Genomic DNA, 20,729 nt, shown 5'->3' with positions numbered 1-20,729 from the left:
CAGGCACACAGTTGGCACCAATTTCTTTTTTGAATGTAGCAGAAAGATGCAAAAGGTTGGGGAAAGTGAGGGTGTGAAAGAGCTGCATGTGAAAGAGCATGGGTGAGCTTGGGGGCTCTTGAAACCAGTGCCTGACCCAGAGAAGGACAAACATTAGATAGAGGGGGAAATGCCCAGTGATCAGTGCTCCTGGCTGCTGAAATTCCCCTGGTGATGAACACTTCATCTCTGTTTCAAATGCCTCTCAGGCAGACATAGTAATTCACATCAAGTCCAAAGAGCTTTAGCCTAACTGCTGACACCACGAGCTGTTTGTTTGCAGATCAATCATTGATCCAAGCCAGATGTACATAATAGACAGGAGTATGCACAGGGATGAGAAATTTAGAGAACCATGGGTATCACCTGTATGTTTTCTGCCTTTTCCTGCTCCCCACACACACCTACAGAGAGGTTTTAACATAAAACCTTATGTTAAGCTTTTACTAAAGCTAGTCTTTTCAAATGAAATAGGCTGTTACATAATCTACTGATGTTCACAGTTTATTTTCCCACTAGTTCTTGCTGCAGCCTGGTTGTGGTTTGTTTTCCTCATCTCCCCTTATAAACAGGCACATACACCCACACATGTATTTATACTGATTTTTTTATCCCCTGCAGAACAGAATGACAAAAACAGCGCCCTCATTAAACAGGAAATGTTGGCGTTGCAGGCAATGCTCAATACTTTAGACTACAAGAGAAAGGTTAGTGACAATGTTTTGTCATTTGTGGTTTATCTGCTTTCTCCCCTTATTCTCATACCAAATACTCAAATGCGTATGTATGCCTTTCTAAATTTTCATCTCAGAACAACAGACTCATTTCACTGGAGTTAAAAATTTGCAAGATGTTTGGGCGGGTCTGGGTGATTTGAACTAGAAGTTGAGAAATTGGCAATTAAGTAACAGCTCAGTTAAGGAGATGGTTCTGCACACCTTAAGAGTGAAGCAATTTGAGTCGATGAGGGCAGGGTTATGATTAAATCAAGCAAACAAAAACACAATGCATTTTACATGATGCAAAACAACAGCAGAACTTTTTGAACTTAACAGAGCTTGTAATTGTCAAAATCTTGGAGATATTATGCCCGCAAAGAATGCAACACTCTTCCCTCCTACCCTCCCAAAAAGAAATTACTGAAGAAGAATTCATAGGGATTCAGTATTAATGTACAAGGGGTGATGAATCCTGTCACTGAAGCAATAGGAACTAAACACGGTTCCTTTCAGAATAATTGATAAAAACATGGTAAGTGCTTCATGATAGTTGGTGAATTCTGCAGCTGTTGCCTGTGGTCAGTTAGTGGCACCTTTGCTATTTTCCAGGAAGTGCTCAGTAAGATAGGGCGCGTGATCCATGAGATCGATGTGCTGATGAGCAACATGCTGACCGAGGAGCTCCTGGACTGGAAGAGGCGGCAGCAGATCGCCTGCATCGGGGGGCCCCTCCACGGGGGCCTCGACCAGCTCCAGAACTGGTAAGCCTGCCCTGACCTCGTGCTTCCACCGAAAACCACAGGAAGTCTGCTGCACTTGAAGTGATCATTCCTTTAGATCAGCTGCAACAGCAGCAAATTCACCAGCAGCTAAGAGAGTAAATAACTCAAAGGTGCTAACTGAAAGCAACATTTGCCATTCAGAATGAACACTAGCCTGGCTCGTGGTAGTCACTAATTTTTGGCTTTGTAGCCTCCAGATACATGAAACATGCCCTCTTGGGAGTTTTGCTTGAGTAAGAATGGTGCTGAGTTTGTCATTGAAGGCAGTGGGAGTAGTGTCTAGGCAGGAGCTGGGTAGAGGCTTTATGCTTTGACTCACTCCTCCAGACCTTACACTGTGTAGGGATTGAATGGCAGTAGTCTCTGTGATGGCAACTCTGAAGTGATTGCAAATAAAAAGAAAATAGCATTATATTTAAAAGATAGCATACCTACACAATGTCACCACCACATCATGGTCATTACTCTCCCATCAAAACTCTCATATGGAAAAGGTGAAGTAAAAAGTAAGAATTAAAAAGGGAGGAAAATTACCAAGAAAATTTTAAAACTGAAAAAAGGTGGTCTTTTGCTTTTTTTTTCTTGTGTAGGTTTTTTTTTCACTGAAGTACTTGTTTTTTCCCAACGAACAAACTAAAAATAGCTTTAAAATCTAATTTAATACACACATACCCTATTGAACTGTTATCAAGTGTGTTTGGATTTCTTTTTTCCTTACTGCTTTTACACTTCTTTAGTCTTGTTAACTTGCTCCTTCTATATAAATATTGTCCTTTTAAAGAGTACATTTTGCAAAACTCCTGAACTGTAGAAAATAATTAATGTTGGCACAAGTGTCCTGCATGTACAACATCAGGACCATGTATATATTTCTTCCAAATTATCACAGACGGTGTTGCATTGTTGTGAAAACACTTATCTTTAAAGATAAAGCAGGTGATTTGCCCAACGTATTTATATAGTCCTATAAACAAAAGAGGGAGGGATGTGAGTTTGGGCAAAGCTGGACAGCACCATTCAATACGGATTCTGATTTTCCCCAAGCAGGAACTTCAGTAGTTCTTGTGTTCTAAGAAACGGTTTACAAGCAAGATTGCAAACTAATCCTTTGTCTTGCTGTAGCTTTACGCTGTTGGCAGAGAGTCTCTTTCAAGTCAGAAGGCAACTAGAAAAGCTGGATGAACTCCTGACCAGGCTGACTTATGATGGGGACCCTATTCCTGTGCAAAGACCTCAGCTGCTGGAAAAAGTCAACTTTCTGCTCTACAACCTTTTCCGCAAGTGCGTATGCCACTGCCAAAGTGCAGAACTTGACCTCAACTGGTACAACAATGAGAACGCACTGTTAAGAAAAAGGGAAAAAAAAGTTTGAATGTCTCTGAGGATTCTAAGCACCAGGTTCCTAACACAAGATGTATGTACAGCTATCAGCAGAATTCATAGAAACAGAAGGTTCCAGGCAGCTTCTCATGGGTAGCATTTAAGGGTCTGTCATCAAATTCTGACTCTTAACGAATGCCAGAAATCCCCTTTTTCTAGGAGGAGTCATGTACATTCTGCTGAGAAAGAATGCTGAGAAACATTTACCTTTTTTAAGTTAATGTTCCTTTTCTTTCCTCTGTCTCCTCCACGCTATGCTACCTGCTGCCCTCTCAACTCACCCTTCTATTAGTAGATAAAATATTAGCATAATTTCTCTTGCCTTTTGTATAGGCTATACTAGAGATATACCACAAGTGAGTCTCTGAAGTTTGCTCAATTGTTTGCTCTCTATATATATAAAAATTAAAGTGGTCTCAATTTTTTGCTCTCTGTATATATAAAAATTAAACTGATAGTTTAATTATTATCATTTAATTTCATTGGAGCCATGCTCAGTGTATTTTCATACTCTGTTTTATGGCTCTGATAAAATTTTGGAAGACCAAGACTTTTATCATCATTGAAAATTATACCAAATTCTAAAATACAATGTCTTTCAAATATCTGTTTCTTATGGGAACAATTTCAGGGACAGTTAGACCACTGGATCAGTTTGAGAACTGAGAGTTGGAATGCAGAGCTCCCACTTCAACACCTGCAGAGAAATAAGTCTTTAAGAGATACCAGCCCTTTTCCCTTCCTCCCTCCCCCCCAAAAAAACCCCATCTGTTTGTTCATACCTATTTCTAAAAATTTATTTGTTTCACTTCTTCTCACACAGCTCCTTTGTGGTTGAAAGGCAGCCCTGCATGCCAACACACCCCCAGAGGCCAATGGTTCTCAAAACTTTAATACAGTTCACTGTTAAATTAAGGTAAGGGAAAACATCTGATATAAGCTCCCTCATTTGTGTGCAGCATTTTATCCTAGGAGAATCTAGAAAGCAAAGCAGGCCAACCTGCATTAGGGATCCATTCAACTGCAGGGAAATTTTCTGGAATGGGGATATAAAGTCCACAGAATCTGTCATGCAGAACAAGTGGCAGTAAAAAGTAAAATACAAGGAAGAAAGGCACATTGTGGCTAAAGGCAGCACCTTAAGGGTTCTGTATGCATCGAATTCTTGTTGTAATGACTTTACAAACTGAGTAAATAATGATCCTTATCACACAAGCCAAAAATCAGAATACTCAGAGCCACTTCTGCACAGAGAAAAGAGGAACTGCTGCATTGGGGGTCTTGGGTGAATCACAGACAAGTTCTTTCTCTCCCAGAAGCTCCTTCCCTGAGTTTGTGAAAGAGAAAAGTTTGGAGAAGAACTCTCATTTCTTTTCCACCTTGCAGTACAAAGTTCATGGAGGGCTGGGGGTGAGAAGAGGTGCATGAAGGAGAGCACACACATACCTGTGATGCAGTCAGAGATGATACAAAACTATTTCCTAATTACATTGGTGTCATTCCAGCCACTCCCTCAAACACATGCTAACTTTTCCACACACTTAGAGGGAGGGTCAGGCATCCTCCACTGGAACAGCCCAGCTCCTCTTTCTGAGAATTCAACCCTGTAAATTGTGTTGTAATCCTAGATGCCTAATCTGTTTTCAGATTATAATAATTTCTGATACTTTAATCTGGAGCAACCAGTCTAGTGTTTTCTGGTGAGATATTCTGCTAATATTCACTCTCTAATTTTCTGTTTTGAAGGTTGCTAATTAAATTGCCAGAGCTGAACTACCAGATCAGAGTGAAAGCAACTATTGACAAGTAAGAAACTTAAAAGTGAAGATATTCTCTTACTCCCTGCAGAGACAACACAAGTTTTTTCAGTGGCTACTCTATCTGATTTTTAAACTGCGTTGAAAAGGAAGAGAAAAAGAAAAATTTTAAAAACCACCAGTTAAAAGATCAGAGTAACACTTCTTTTTTATGTGGAAGACTTCTTTTTTAAAAACCAAGCTGCTAAGTCTAATTGATGGTTTCAAATTAGAAGCAAGAAGTCCATTTAAAATTTGTCTCAAAACAGAAGAAAAGTCAGCAGACTGATACAGGAGCATTACACAAAAGTCTGAAATCAAACTATATTGCATTTTTGGGATAGTTAATTTTGAAATAGCTCTGAGCTCTCACAATGCAACATCCCCAGCCCTAGGTACCAGCTACCTCCCTCCTTCTGCTTGTTGTGCTTCTGCAAGCCCCTAAAAACCACCTTGGCTGCATGGACATAGATGTGGGCCCATGAGAAAGAGGGAAAACACCCAGTGAGGAGGGAGCAAGAGAAGCTAGGGCCTTTTCTCTCAGAAGTTGGGTACTGTCTGATAATAAATAGCAAGATAAAATACACTACCTACATAGGGCCGGATGCAAAAGTCTAAGTGGACAGTATGAATTTCAGTTCTTCAGTTCAAAATATGTAGCTGTAGGGTCAATACAAACCAACTCTGGGCAGGCAAAATCTCCCATCTCAGATATGCTTCTCAGTACAAGTTCTGTCTTACACATTTACTGATTCACAATCCGTTTCCTCTCCCCCACCCCTCCTCTCTTTTAGGAATGTTTCAACCGTAAGGTAAGACAATAAAATATCATATATATTCATTTTTTCCACTAACATTGGTATTTGAGTCCATAACTGTCACGTCCTTTGCAGTAACCGTAGATTTGTTCTGTGTGGAACACATGTGAAAGCAATGAACATGGATGAGTCTGCAAATGGGAGCTTGTCAGTAGAATTTCGACATTTGGTAGGGTTTTTTACTATTTTTACTTTTTTACTATTGTACACTTTTTTACTATTGTAAAAAACAGTACTTTTTTTTTTTACTGTTGTGAGTAGAGAAATAAAAAGTTCTTTAGAAACTCTGGAGGGAGAACTCTATTACTGTCAAGGCCACACTCATTTTCTCTCTGTTTGTACAAAAAGATTACTCCTAGAACATCTTTATGCCATTCTATACTTCTTCCATTCTCTAAAATAAGACTATATATGTTCACAGAAGTGAGAAAGCAAATCCTAATTACCACCAGAAAAGGAAAGAGTAATCATGCTGAATTTAAAAGCTTCACAGAAACTGAGTTTGGTTAAAAAAAAAACCTCAAACACCAAACCAACAACAGCAAAAAAAAAAAAACAAAACCAAACCAAACAGAAAAACCCAGCACCCAGAACAAACAAACAAAAAACCTTAAACCACACCACAATTTTCTAGGGGAGATAGAATTGAATGCTTGCAATCTATCGGAAATTAATGCCTGTGATAAAGCCTCATGAGAGACTAGAGCAGTGCTTGTGTAACTTCTCTGAGAGCCCAGTGAGTCCTGCTCTCTGACTAACACTCCCTTGCCTGTGGTAATTTTGGGGCTTAACCACAGATGCAGTGCATCAGTGTAGTTCTGCAAAAGGAGATTGAGATTGATGGGTTTTTGCCTTTTTTTTTTTTTTTGTGGGATACACTTGGCAAGCACCCTAATTAATGCTTTGTTACATTAACTTAGTTTCCTAAAAATTCTTTTAAAATATCAAAAGACCTCTCACTGAATAGAATTTTCAATCTGCAGTGTCAGAGTCTTCATTAGACTTCATTTGCATATTGCAAATAAAATCTTATTATAATTAAGAACATCCTGGTTATAAATTATGTTCTTTATATGTACTTCTGTGTATAGTTTCTCTGACACATAAATATTGCTTTGCTTTATGCAGCAACCCAAAGAAATGAAAACAAGTGCTGGAAGCAAAGGAAATGAGGTTTGTGCATTTATTTTACATGTTGTTTTTGCATACTCTCACAAGTAATACAGATTTTATTTTATTTAAATCAAAGAGCTGTTAGATTTTGAAATATATATGAAGTACAGCATCCAATTATTATGTAAGTATAATGAGAACTGTTTGGAATGACTCAAATTGTAATTGCATGCCTGAAGTCTGTATACTGAAAAAGTTACAACAGAAGGTAGAGAGTAATAATTCAAATGTGTGCATTCCACTCAAAGGTTACTTTTTGGTCATTTACATTAAAAAAAAAAAAAAGAAAAAAAACCAAAACCAAATAAGCTTTTGAAGTTTTTTTTTTCTGTTGTTGAAATAATTGTTTCCTACAGGAAAAGTCCTTCAAATATATGTTCTGCTGGTCAGGTTCACAGCTGAAGTCAGGATGTCATTATCTTTGTATCAAAGGGGTTTGCTGCCTCAGCCAGGATCAAAAATGTGCTTAATTTACTTGCACTTGTCCCAGCCTGGTCGTAGGTTCCCCTCTCGTGGTGACTCTGTGTATGGCATGACAGCACTAAAACCAGCATAAGTGAGAGTAAAGTTGTTAAAAAACATATTTTAAAAATATATATAAAATAAAATCATTCACATCACAGCCCAAATAGCTGTATTTATACAAGCACAAGAGTTATTTGAAGTATTCTTTAAGTACAAAGCAAAAGGTATGATGAGCATGAGGAATTTGACCAAAACCTAAAGCAGAAGATTCGTGTGCCCCTTTCACAGACATTTCTGAACAGAACAGCTCAGCACCCCATTAGCAAGACTGAAACTCAAGGCTCACCTCCCAGTTACTTGGCTGCTTACAAAATCACTGACACCACGACAAGCAAATGTAAAATTGTAGGTTAAGAAATGTTGGCACTCCAGTTTTGGCAGCATTTTCCTCCCATTTCTACACATTGTGCCTCTAAAACTATATAAAGCTATCATAAGGCTGTGGAGAATTAGGACAGCTGAGCTGTGACCTGGTTCACTGCTCATTGCCTCAAACAGAGCCTCTCCTTGGCCAAGTCAGTCTGTGAAAGGGGTTATTAGCAGAACAAGAGTTGGGATCTTCTTTGTTAACAGCAACTATAATGCTTTCAAAACTTGTTTTGTTATAGGACATTCGGTATGCTATAAGTGTAGTTAAAAATAACTGGCCTCATTAAGAAAAAAGTGGAAGTTCTCTATTTTAGATTTGTCCTTTCATGCAGATGTACCTTTTTGCCCAGATGATTTTTCCATGAGAAAAAATCTGCTTCTGCAAAATCATAATAGGGGAAGAAGGGTTGTTTCACCAATCCTTACCAACTTTGTGTCAGAAATACAGGTTGAGCTGGATATTTCATCATGGGAAAGCATTTTGATTTGCAATTTTTTATTTCTTTTTTTTAAAGAGAAGTCTGACAAAACAAATGCATGATGGGGAGGGAAAAGACCAACAACAAAGAAAACCGGGAAAGAATAAATATATTTTCATACTTTGAGTTCTGGGGATGGAAATGTCTTTCAAGAAATCTGTTTCCTAAGGGGCAGAGATTTGGATCTTTGCAGAGCTATGCTGCTTTGTAATCAAAACAAATGCTAATACTACAAACTTTAATCAACAATGACAAACAGATTTTAGTTTTTTTCATCCAAGAAAAGCTTGGGGTTTTAATACCAGATTTACTTTGGATTAATGATTTAGGCCTCTAGTCCTTCAACTAGAACCCACAGCAAACCTGGATGAAGGCCCATTTGTCATTAAAGCTGTGGCTCTTTGCTTTGTTTCTGGTTTGTTTCTCCTTGAAGTTGAACATCCCTGTTCAAAGTCCAATTGTCAATCAGTCAGGAAACTTTAGGAAAAGGAAAGTTGGAGACAACCTTTATCAGACACACAAAATTATCTGTTAACTTCTTGTGTGCAAATCTGTGTTTACCATTTCAGAAAAAGATAAAAGTTTAGAACAATATTAAGGGGTTCTTTTAGATTCATCAGAAAAATTACCAGACTTCTAGACTAATTTAATGTCAGAGTTGAACAAACAAATTGTTTCCTTCACTTCCTTTTCCTGTTCTTCTTATATATTTGATATGAGTTTTCTTTCCAAGTGTAACCTCAGCAGCTGGATCACTAAACTAGTGTTAAATGCCAGCTGTGCACTCCCAGCTTTATAACCTGGTTATTCCTCAGGGCCCTCACATGGTGACCGAGGAACTGCACTCCATCAGCTTTGAGACACAGGTCTGCCTGTATGGATTGACCATAAACTTGGAAGTGAGTATTCAGGGCAGATTACCTGGGGCAGGAGAAAAAGGCATTTTCCAGCAGTTTATAGAAGTACAACTGTGCTGGGCCACAGGTCTGCCTGCCCGTGGTGAGGCCCCCAGCAGTAACCACAAGCTGACACAAGATTTCCAGAGCTTCTGGAAAAGAAGTCTGTGCTTTGGGAAGAATGAGAGGCTAAAAACCCAAAGCACAGCACAGCACTAATACTTTCCTCAGCAGCATTTACACAGGGCATTCATTCTCTCCACCAGACCAGCTCTTTGCCTGTGGTGATGATTTCCAATGTCAGCCAACTGCCCAACGCATGGGCCTCCATTATTTGGTACAACCTGTCAACCAATGACCCTCAGGTAGGTCCTCAGTATGCAAATACTGACTTTCTGCATTTTCACATTTGTATTATTATTATTATTGCATTTTCACATTTGTATTATTTACAGTAAGTGTAAAAAAGATGTATTTCCCTTTTGAACTGACCTTATTTTTGTCACGTACATGGTTAATATCACGTTATTGCTGTTCTCTTCTTTTTCTTTTCCTGCCCAGATATAAAACCACATGCACCCTTAGCTTTTCTTTTTGTAGCCTAAAGTAGTAGTTCTTAAACTAAGGAAAGGTGACAGGCCTTCTCCACAACTTCTCTGACTTTACTAGCTTTAATTTATCTTTCTTGGATGTAGCTGACTGAAACTAGAGATGTTAGAAAATAATTCTATCAGTACAACTCCAGACCAGGAAAGCAGGCATATAGGTGAATCTAATGTACTTAAATGCTGCTTTCCCCCATGGATTTTATGGCAACTTGTGCTTTCTGTGGAGAAGATTATAAATGTTAAGTAGCAACTTCTAGTGGCTCTAACCCTGAGCAAAGGCAGAATCATTCTAAGGCTCCAGCTGTCTCAGCACATATTTTAGATTCAGCCACTGTTACTGTATTTGCAGACTGTGGAACAGGGCTGTCAATGGCTCTCAGGCTTTCAGCTGGGGATTAGTGCAGTCACAGAGATGCTCAGAGCAGGGAAAGGGGCAGACAGGCTGCCATGGTGGCAGGCCAGCTGACCAGCAGGCTGGACTGCATTATCACTCTGTGATACGCCAAAGAGTTTTTGCACTGTCTTCAGTATGTCCGTTGTGTGTAGAATAAAAAAAAAAAATCAACCCACAACTGAAAAAACTAAGATAAGCCAAATGATTCAACAGCATGTCACCATATCAGTATGTAATGGTTTAAAGTTTCCATGCACTAAACATTAAAATATAGTGATAATATCTAGATTTTTTTTGGACAGGATTTAAGCATATTTTCACTGCCTTTACACAGGACACTACCAGAGGCATAGCAAGGCATTTTAACATCCAAGATGCACACAGGGACTTTAGCTCTCTCTAGGAGTCTCACCCTACAGCCCTGCTCAGGCACCCCACTGGACCTTGCTGGGTGCCTGCAGGTGGGAGGGCCCACACGTTTACCCCAATGATTCCCCACACACAGAGCTCACTTTTCAACACTTCCAGATGCTGCTCAAGTACTTGCAGCCTTCTCTTACAGCCTGATATGTATTTCATGGTTGCTATTTAAACAAAGCATTCATTCTGTTGCAGAACTTGTCTTTCTTCAACAACCCCCCTGCTGCCACTTTGAGCCAGCTCTTAGAAGTACTGAGCTGGCAATTCTCATCATATGTTGGTCGTGGACTCAATTCTGAGCAGCTCAACATGCTGGCAGAGAAACTTACGGGTAAGCGTGTAGAAATGTACAGATTTTATTTGCTTTGGGGTTCTTATATTTGGTAGCTACAGGTAGGGGCTTTAAGTACACACTGTGGTTTAGCACCAGCTGGCAACTAAGCCCCACACAGCCAGACACCCCCCCAGAGGGAGATGGGGAGAGAAGTGGAAGGGTACAGTGAGAAAAGGGTAAAGTGAGAAAACTCATGGGTCAAGCTAAAGACAGTTTAACACATAAAGCAAAAGTCACACGTGCACACAAGGCGAACAAGGAATTCATTCACTACCTCCCATCTGCAGGCAAGTGTTCAGCCTGGAAATCAGGGCTGGATTCATCACACAAAGGAGTTACTTGGGAAGACAGATGCCATCACCTCAAACATCCCCTCCTTCCTCCTTCTTACCCCTAAGTTCACATGCTGAGCATGTCACCATGTGGTGCAGAATATCCTTTTGGCCAGTTAGGATCAGCTGTCCTAGCTGTGTCCTCTCCCAGCTTCCAGCACTCCGAGCCCCTTTGCTCATGGGAGTATTGAGAGGCAGAAAAAACTTTCACTGTGTGTAAGCCCTGCTCAGAAAGAGCTAAACCATCCCTGTATTACCAACACTGTTTCCAGCACAAATCCAAAACACACTGGCTGCTGTGAAGAAAATGAACTCCACCCCAGCCAAAACCAGCACGGCATGACCTCCATTTCCAGAGCTGATGTCAAAAATGTCACAATGACATTTTTTTCTTTAAAGAAAAGCAGGCATCAGTTTATTCTTATCACAAAGTAATTCAACTTGCCAGCTTCCAGGCTCAACTGAAGGAAGAGGGCATCAAAGTCACACTGAACTCTGATGTTATTTTGCCTCCTTAACAATTATCTCATACATCTGAAATCAAAGGGAAGTATTTTTGCTGGCTTAAGAGGTTTGGTTTGGGGTTTTTTCATTTTAAGTACCTATCCTTGTGGGTCTGTTCATTTCTGGGGCCTCACCAGAGATACTTGACTAGTGTCAGCACAGCAAAGAGGCCCTCTAACCTCAGCAAGATGAACTATTGAGTACTCTGAAACCCAAGGGTGCCCCAGAAGGGAAAGGCCCTGGGGAAAGCTGAGAAGTAACATTTAGGCTGAAAACTGAAACTGAGCACGTAATGTTGCAAAAACCAAGTCACAGGCTACTTTAGGCAAATATTTCCAAAACTATTACCACCTGCTTCAAAAGAATACAGAAAACCAGATCTACAGTCCCTTAGCATGCCCCTATCCCTCCCTCCCCAAGTCTGGATGTATTGTACTTCTCCCCTCACCCCCCACCCAACCATACAGATATCCAGCAATATCTATTTCATAGCTTCAGAATAATGCATGCACCATTTGGATTTTTTGGGTTTTTTTTCCTCTTTCAGGACAGCAAGTCAGTTACAATGATTATCAACTATCCTGGGCAAAGTTCTGCAAGGTACTGTTCCAAAAGTAACACTAAACTCTTATTTCCCATAACACCCACAGCCATGCCTATATTTGTTTCTGTGATGCTGCTGATAAGATTCCCACTTGCCATATGAGCAACTTTCAGCTCAGCATAATCACATCCCTTGTAAAAATTTAACTAGGAAGAAAACACTTCCAGAAGCATAAAGCTTGGGATTAGGGATCTACTTAATTATGTTGCTACAGATATCAGAAACTGCCATTAGAGTATGCCTTAAATATTTTTGTATATGATCAACTGAAAGTCTTACCAAAGCATGCAATACATTTTTCATAAAGCATAAGTAAGATTTTTCATGTGTTTAGCTTTGACCTAAATTATTTCAAGACAGTCAATATATGCAATAACTTTGATGAGGAAGAGAGAATGTATTGATAAAGAAGGGTAAGCTCCTTTAATTCATATTGACTACAGTATTTAAACATGTGTAGAACCTTGGAAGGAAGTTCAACTTTCTTATCTTCTTTTCACTCAAAATATAAATGTATAACTAGGAAGAAACCACAGATGTGATTTTTAATTCTCCTTGAAAAATGAGGTGCTTCCCATGCATATCTTAAAAATCAGTTGGTTTTATGTCAGGTTGAAAGAGAGATGTTACTCAAAACCACAGCTCAAATTGTGATTCTCACTTGAGAAAAGTAGCTTATTCTTAAGAAACTGAGAAGAAACTGTCATGTGAACGTTGGGTAATATCATTCTCATGATTCTCCTCTCGTGTGTGTTGGTTTTGATTGTGTTCCGTGGTTGTTTTTTAACTGTTAGGAACATTTGCCTGGGAAGTCTTTTACCTTTTGGGTCTGGCTTGAAGCAATCCTGGACTTGATTAAAAAACACATTCTTCCCCTTTGGATTGATGGGTGAGCAACAAGGCAACTGCTGTCTATTGATCTCTCTCGACATTTTCTCTGTCCTTTACTCATCTCAGTTTTAGCCATGCAGAGAAGTATTTGCAACAAGTTTAACACTTCTGTCTCCCTTCTCCCATTCATAACTTTGGGAAATTGCTGTCAAAGGGGCACAATAAGGGATCTCTTACAAATGCAGGTTTAGATCTATTCTTCAGTTCTGTCTGTGCAATCAACTACTGGGATAAATTTCACCAGGCTTCATAGTACTTTGAGTTCAATGCCATATTCCATGTATAACTACACAAAGCTTTGGACCTAGCCCCCAAGCCTTATAAAGTTTTGTAATCAGGTATTGAACACCTGTATAAAGGTGGATTATTCTGAGCAACCTGGTCTGATAAAAGATGTCTCTGTCCAAGACAGGGGGTTTGGAACCAGGTGAACTTCCCTGAAGTTCCCTTCCAACCCAGGCCTTTCTATGATTCTACACATGGCACAGATCAAAGTCTATTTTTTTCCAAAACTAAACCTATGATTTCCTGTTATACCCTCAGGTACATAATGGGATTTGTAAGCAAAGAAAAGGAACGAATTCTGCTGAAAGACAAGACACCAGGAACATTCTTATTAAGGTTTAGTGAGAGCAATCTGGGTGGAATTACCTTTACTTGGGTGGATCAGCTAGAAAATGGTAAGTATAATTAAAATTAAAAAAAAACAAAAACCAAGCCAACAACTAAATCAAAACTAACCCAAACTCTGCAATAGACCTGCAATACAGGAGTCAAGTTTTGTTTGGTTTGATAGTAAAATTCACGTGTATCATGTCATAGTATGGTTTTGGACAAGATACAAGTATCATAATTTCTCAAATACAAACCAAAACTCTGACATTCAACCTCTGAGCCCTTCCTATTAACAAAGCTCTCTGTGAGGTGCACCTGCTAACTGCAGGCTTTAGATTTGTTTCCAAACATGCAGAAATTAAATATTGAAAGATACGAATGTAGCTAAGAACAGGTAAAGCCTGTACAAGTGCAAACCTCAAAAGAAATGCAAAAAATGTGTTCCAGCTGCAGTTGCTCATCTGCAGGTTATGGTTCCTTTGTGTTTTTGCAGGAGATGTAACATTTCATTCGGTGGAACCCTACAACAAAGGTCGCTTATCTGCCCTGCCGTTTGCCGACATACTGCGCGACTACAAAGTTATCATGGCAGACAACGTTCCTGAAAACCCCCTCAAGTACCTGTACCCAGATATCCCCAAAGATAAAGCCTTTGGCAAACACTACAGCTGTCAGCCAAATGAAGGTTAGGCTCCACTTCCCTATTTACCCTTCCTGCACAGCAGCTGCAAAGTCAAGAGGCAATTTGAGCACTGAGAACAGATTAAGATGCCTCTTGTAATAGTCATCTTCGTGAGAGCTGTTTAAACACGTGTCTGTCATTTAGGCAGCTTCATTTTGCAAATACATCCCTGGTCTTAGAGGTTACAGTAGAGGCGATGACTATATTTAAAAGAAGCTAAGAAATGGACTTTTTTCTCTGACTGATGCATCACAAAATTCAGTGCTTGCGTGTTTAACAGAGAGGAAACTGAAAAGTCATCCTGCTATTGGCTTCATAGTTGTGTTACACTGTAGCATGCTGTCTCTTTAATTTCAAGAAAACTCACTATTGCCCACAAAGCTTGGAAGCCTGACTTTGTTTCATTTCATGCAATGGAACCCTAAAACAAAGGCTGCTTATCTGCACCACCTTTTCCCAATATACTGCACAATTACCAAGTTATTATGGCAGACAAAAACCCCTGGCAACTGCACTGGAAAATGCAAAAAGGCCAAACAAGGATGGTTCCAAATATGTTCAGGCCCACGTTCTTTTATGTCCAAGTTACAAGTCAGCTCATTTTTAGATAAAATTAATTCTCGCTTAAAGAAAGCCCTCAAAGCCTTGTTTTTTTAATAGATAAAACACATTCTTCTAGACTTTCAGTATCAAAGGTTACAACTCCATTTGAACTCAAATTCCTACACAACTCAAAAATATTTGGAGGCTACAGTACTTTTCTCCCTCTTCATTTTAACTCTGTGGACTTTGCCTAATGCTCCAATCGTCTAAAATCTTACATATATGCTTAATTTCGTGCAAAAGAATAGGAATTCAGAACATATTGCTGAAGCTGTATCTGTAGAGGCAGAGCTCCAAACATTTGCAGAACTGAAATCTGCAGGCTCAGAGTACCAAACTTCAAGAATTGTATATTTGCTTTGAAGGCCTAACGAAATCTCTGTCATCAGTTGCAGTATTATATTGTGTTTCATACCAAGGGAGCACAGGCAATTCTGTGACTAAGATCTGAACTCAAGGACTCATCTCAGGAATTTCCCTCACTTTCATGGCTACTTATTTATGCAGGGACTTTAGAATTTATTATTGCCTGCAGCACTTAAGCAAATAATCTATTTCAAATAGATAATAAAATTACTAGAAAATATTTAATTTCTCTACTCTTTATTCTAGTCTCGAAGCCCTCAGATGGAGGAGGGAAAGGTTATGTTCCTTCTGTATTTATCCCAGTCTCCAAAATGTAAGTAACCTCACAGGTGTGTTACACTTTACCTGTTATTTTTATTTACATCCCATTTCAGAGTTTCCCCTGCCTCCTTTCCCCAAACTATTTGAAAATAGTTTGGCAAGGACTGCTAAAGACAAGAAAGGGAAGTAAAGGACTTCACCTGTAGAGTGCTTTTTCCATTAATGGGGAAACCATTTGTAAAAATTGAATGCAGATTTTATGGTATTCTGATCTACTTTTCTTTCACTGACTCCTTTTTTTCCCCAGCTGATGTTAGGGGCAAGGAAAGAGGACAAACCTGACTCAATCTCCTACATTTTTAAATGTCTATCAGGTTGTTGCCTGAGCTTACAGAGCCACCAGCAAGCCTGAGGACAGGGTTAATAAACTTAAAAACCATTCATCACACTCCACTGATAAACATAGAGGGATTCAAGTTTTTTCTTAGATTATTTTTGCTTCTTTTTTTTTCTTTTTAGCTTAAATGACTCTACAGAACCACATTCTCCATCAGATCTTCTTCCAATGTCTCCAAGCGTTTATGCTGTGCTGAGAGAACACCTGAGTCCCACAGCCATTGAAACTGCTGTAAGTTATAAACTTTCCCATTCACAAGTAAATATTAAGCAAACAGGATACAGCACAGATGCTGGTTAATAAAAGGCTGCTTGTACAACTGTGAATCAGAGCTCTTTCATCACTTGCTGCATTACATTCTGAAACAATGGTGCAGATATTTCATATTCTAAATGGTGCAGGATACTGCAAGCATCTTGAAAGCACTGGAATTGCCTGACATGCTGGGCAATGAATCATGAATGTCAGAACACAAAGATCCCAGAGTTCTTGCACAAATGAAGGCTTTACACTGACAAATACATGCCACCTATACTAATTCTCTGGACAGCACAAAAGCCTGGACTTGCTCAGGGGAGCTGCCCAAGGGATATGATAATTTCCAATTCAGCAAACTTGCACAACTTTTTCACACTGCACGATTTTAAGGTTTCAAAGTGCAAAATTAAAAGTCAACTAAAACACTTTGAGCAAAGAAAAGTAATGTTAGCTTAGTATATAGAAAGGTTAGGAAAATACTCTATGAACATCATACTTTTTTAAAAATTCCTCTTTTTCTTATTGACTAGAAATGTTGTTCTGAATCATCATGGCTCAGAGTCCTTACAGCAATGATATATAGCCAGGTGGGAATTTGTCCAGCAGACTTTTCTCAGCAAACACAGCAGTAGTTTGGCTCTAGCAGCTTTAGAAGAAAATCTCCTTTTTTAACACTAGCCCTTAACTTTGTGTATGTTCAATGATTTATGATCTTAAAACGGTTATGTATTTAAAAGCCCGCCAACTCCCCTTCAAATGCCTCTCTGTAAACACTTCTCCTTACCCACAAAGAGAACAAACGAAACCAGAATCCTGACTGTCAGTGATTAGAAGTTCAGTTAAACTTTATATACAAATGGATGAGTTCTTTATTGCATCTACCTGAAAATCCACTCAAGAGCAAGATATCTTTTTTTATTCTTCACTTTTTTCTCCAACAGCACTTGTAACAAACTAGGTCTTTAGCTGAAAACAAAATAACCAGCCTGAATTAAAATTCTGCATTAAAACCTACCCCACCCAATCCAGGACATGTCCCCACTCATTTCTATTTTGGTTTATAACATGTGGAAATGGTTCTGACCTCCTCAACTGCACTTACGAACAATACACGCATTTGCTTTCCTGAACTTTCGTCAGAGTAAAGAACAGCTGGATTCACTTTCGGTTAACATCATCCTCCAAACATTTTTGGTTTCTTCTTGCATGCTCAGTAAATCTCAAACCAGCTCTATTCAGAGCTTCAAAATAAGCTGTGACCATGGCCATCATTTAAGGTCATAACCCAATAAAAAGAATGTGCCTGGCAGCAAACTGCAAGTGTTAAATACAATTTTAAAGGTACCAAGACGAGTGGTTCAGTGCTACTAGATGGTAAGTGATATTTCTGTAGGCTCTTATTAGAAAGTTCTGCTAGAAATTGCATGAGAAAAATAGTTTTAGAAGATTTTTAAAGAATTCCTTCCTTCCCTTTTCCATTCAATTTACCTTGCTAAATGGAAATGAGGAAAACATGGAGATTTTTAATCAAATTCACATAACAATCTACCCTGCTAAAGACCTGGCTGAGTATAGTAAGCAGACAATCTGCACCACTAAAGCAATACTTTTTCACCATGAAATGCCAATAAAACAGTATCATGTGAGATACAGAAAACAAGAGTGAAATCTGCAGCAAGCCAAATATCCTACAACTGAGTAACTCAGTCTTATCAAGATATACTTTCTGGAGTCTTGCTGAATTCCCTTCTATCCCCCCCCCATCCAGCTTCCCTTATCCATCAAAGGAACTAGACTCCAGGAAGAACCCTGCTATACATATCCACAGGCTTCAAGAACCACAAAGTTCATACAAAAATAAATACCATGCTTATTCTTACTGCAACAGTTTCCTACACGGTGTCTTCTAAAGAGCATTCCTCTATTTTATAAACAACTAAAAACAGGATTTTCAGATCCTTATCAGTTTGTATGACATTTTCAAAGTGACTCTGCAGTTACCTTGAGCCAGAGAAGGTTTCATCTGCATTTTCTTTTGAATGAACAGCTGTGAGTGCCATGCGACTAATCTTTTCTTTTTTCTTCTTCTAGCTGAGTTCTCCTTACTCAACAGACTGAAGTGCACATACTGGGAAAAAAAAAATCAGTAATTGTGTGAACACTGGATGGGTTAAAGAAGTCATCATTTTTTTGCCTGTCACCTCAAAAGTCAGCTTTTCTAGAAACCATTACATTATTCTTAGGCGTCTTTCAACAATACATAAACAAGGAATTTTCTCCCTAGGGATTCAAACAGCCTTTTGCAAGTCAGATTTGTTGTTGTCACTGAAAAAAGACCAAATCCTTTCTGGCTTGAGCATCATTTGACTTCAGTGGGGTCCCAGCAGAGATAAATTTTACTTGCTAATTTAACTAATTTCCATAGAATTGCTGCAAATATGAGAGCATAAGAACAAAATGTTTTGCTTCTGAAGACAGCATATAAAGATAATGAAAGACATTAATGTGTTTCGAGAAATTAGGATTTATGATGTTAAATACTTTCTGCTTATTCATAATCTTATACACCACTGATTCAGATACTATTTCAAAGCAAAGATTCTTGTTCCCCTGACTTTGAATGTTCCAGAGGTTATCTGGGGATTGTTTTTCTCCAAATATCATCTGCCTTCAACATAGATTTTTATCTGACACCACAGCAGAAGTTGTGGAAGGCAGGTAGGCAAGGCTGGGGAGAGAAGGGAGTTCCAGAAAGGAAGCAGACATAAAACTTGTGGTGTTAAAAAGGCTGTCTCCATTTCTCCCCTGGAAGAGAGAGTTAGTAAAACTTGCCCTCTCACAAAATAGCTGCAGAAGTAAATCTGTTTGGGCAGGAGGCCCTCAGATACCCCAGCAAGTACTGTCAGAAAGTCTACAAATAAAAAAAACCCCAATCTGACACAGTTTGGATGCTAACTGGTCAATTGCAACAGGGAAGCAATTTTAAAAAACAGTTATTGAAGAGCTGCAGCATTTGCTGACCACCTGGAAACTTGTGCTGCGTGACAGGATATTACATGCCTGCCACAGGCTCACTTAATAAGCAGGACAACGAGTTTTTGTAAAAACAGAAAATTGCACTCTTTAAATACTTTTTTTTCTTCCAGACGTGTTTACCGCTTAGTTTGGGTTGTTTGGTTTTGTTGTTTTGGTTTTATTTCCCCCAGTGTTATCCCTAAAATCTCTGTTAATAGAATAATAAACAGGCAACTCCAAGGGCACTGTATTTCACAAATGCAGGCTCAATCAAAATGCAAGCTTTGCCTACAGAACACGCAGTTAGTGCATACAAAGCTCTTAAAACACAAAGCCTTGAACATTTGCACCTTACAGCTTTCTCAAGCAGGTATAAATGAGACTTCTGTGATGAAAACAGAACCTCCTTGGATCAGTAAGACATAGATTTTACTTTCATTTCTCCTTTCACCCATGCTATTTAGGTTAGTTGAAAGTGAGTGAGCGGAAACAAAGTAATGAGATATTTTTGTGATACATGGAAGTAAATTTCAAAGAAACAAGCATTTCTCTGTTCATTGCACTGAGTGATTCAAAGCAAGCTGCACATAAGCAAGCATCACGTATAAAATAAAAAACGAGCAATTCTGTATATAGCTTGGTAATATCTGTAATTTATATAACCAGCATAAATAAAATCAGATTTTGGCTTCAAGCTGCATACCCGGACTCTGTGGATTTTTTCCAAGGCACAACAAAAACAGTCTTGCTGCCTTTTGGTTGACCTTAAACTGAGCTACAGACAGTAACACAGAATTCTAAAGCAGGAAACATGACCTCCCTGAGATCAGCTGTTGCAGGCATTTTCATTCTAACCTCTTCTCACAATCTTAATGCAAACAAAATGGGGGATGCCTTTTATTGTTGACCACCTCAAGTTCATGAGAAGTACTGTAAGACAAGATCAGACATGGCATGAGAACCAGTCTCCTTTTTCCTTCTTCCCTGCTCTCCATGCAAGGCAACCCTTCAAGACTCCCAAGTATTAATTTCAGTCCAATATAACTGGAGTTTCTGAACAGCACCATGGATCAGGTTTTGGCATGACAGTTCCGCTATTGCTTCTGAACAGATTTTTTGCATAGGGTAGACTTAATGTTTTGTTGAAAAGATCTGCCTTGAGATCATTTCAGTGCTTTAAAGGAACACTAGAATGATTTATCTGTAGGATGAATACATACAGCCCAAACCTCCTTCCATTAGAAAAGTGAGAATTTTGTCCTTATTCCACGGTGAATAAGAACACAGGTCTCCAGTGAAACGATGGTGGGAGGAAAAACACAAAAATGGGGTGCCGAGACACTACCAGAAAAAAAAAAAAAATCTGCTTTTAAGTAGTTCTACTAACTGTGCTTGTTTTTGCTGTGTTTTGTAATGGCAAAGTAAAAAAAAAAAAAAAAAAAGTGATTGTTTTGTGCTTTGTCTTTGTG

General features: G+C 39.0%; 1 protein-coding gene across 2 annotated transcripts in view; it reads left to right on the top strand.

Annotated features, from left to right (window-relative positions):
- The window catches only part of STAT4 (signal transducer and activator of transcription 4), a 37,911-nt gene extending 17,951 nt beyond the window's left edge, over positions 1–19,960 (top strand). Inside the window, exons 6-23 of one of the 2 annotated variants that reach the window (XM_036387123.1) lie at positions 661–746; positions 1,368–1,519; positions 2,663–2,821; positions 3,744–3,836; positions 4,667–4,726; positions 5,511–5,528; positions 5,610–5,703; positions 6,663–6,707; positions 8,896–8,979; positions 9,243–9,341; positions 10,594–10,729; positions 12,116–12,168; positions 12,967–13,061; positions 13,607–13,743; positions 14,172–14,363; positions 15,576–15,642; positions 16,110–16,218; positions 18,337–19,960. In XM_036387123.1, coding sequence (XP_036243016.1) covers positions 661–746; positions 1,368–1,519; positions 2,663–2,821; positions 3,744–3,836; positions 4,667–4,726; positions 5,511–5,528; positions 5,610–5,703; positions 6,663–6,707; positions 8,896–8,979; positions 9,243–9,341; positions 10,594–10,729; positions 12,116–12,168; positions 12,967–13,061; positions 13,607–13,743; positions 14,172–14,363; positions 15,576–15,642; positions 16,110–16,218; positions 18,337–18,363 — 1,706 coding nt within the window. In that variant the 3' untranslated portion in view covers positions 18,364–19,960. Of the gene's footprint in view, positions 1–660; positions 747–1,367; positions 1,520–2,662; positions 2,822–3,743; positions 3,837–4,666; positions 4,727–5,510; positions 5,529–5,609; positions 5,704–6,662; positions 6,708–8,895; positions 8,980–9,242; positions 9,342–10,593; positions 10,730–12,115; positions 12,169–12,966; positions 13,062–13,606; positions 13,744–14,171; positions 14,364–15,575; positions 15,643–16,109; positions 16,380–18,336 lie in introns of those variants that run through there. The other variant, XM_036387122.1, reaches the window with a different exon arrangement.
- Positions 19,961–20,729: the final 769 nt, after the last annotated feature.

This window comes from Molothrus ater, chromosome 7 (genome assembly GCF_012460135.2).
Source record: "Molothrus ater isolate BHLD 08-10-18 breed brown headed cowbird chromosome 7, BPBGC_Mater_1.1, whole genome shotgun sequence".
NCBI classification, from domain to species: domain Eukaryota; kingdom Metazoa; phylum Chordata; class Aves; order Passeriformes; family Icteridae; genus Molothrus; species Molothrus ater.
Note: the sequence above shows the minus strand (reverse complement) of the source record. Positions and strands in the feature narration are given on the sequence as shown.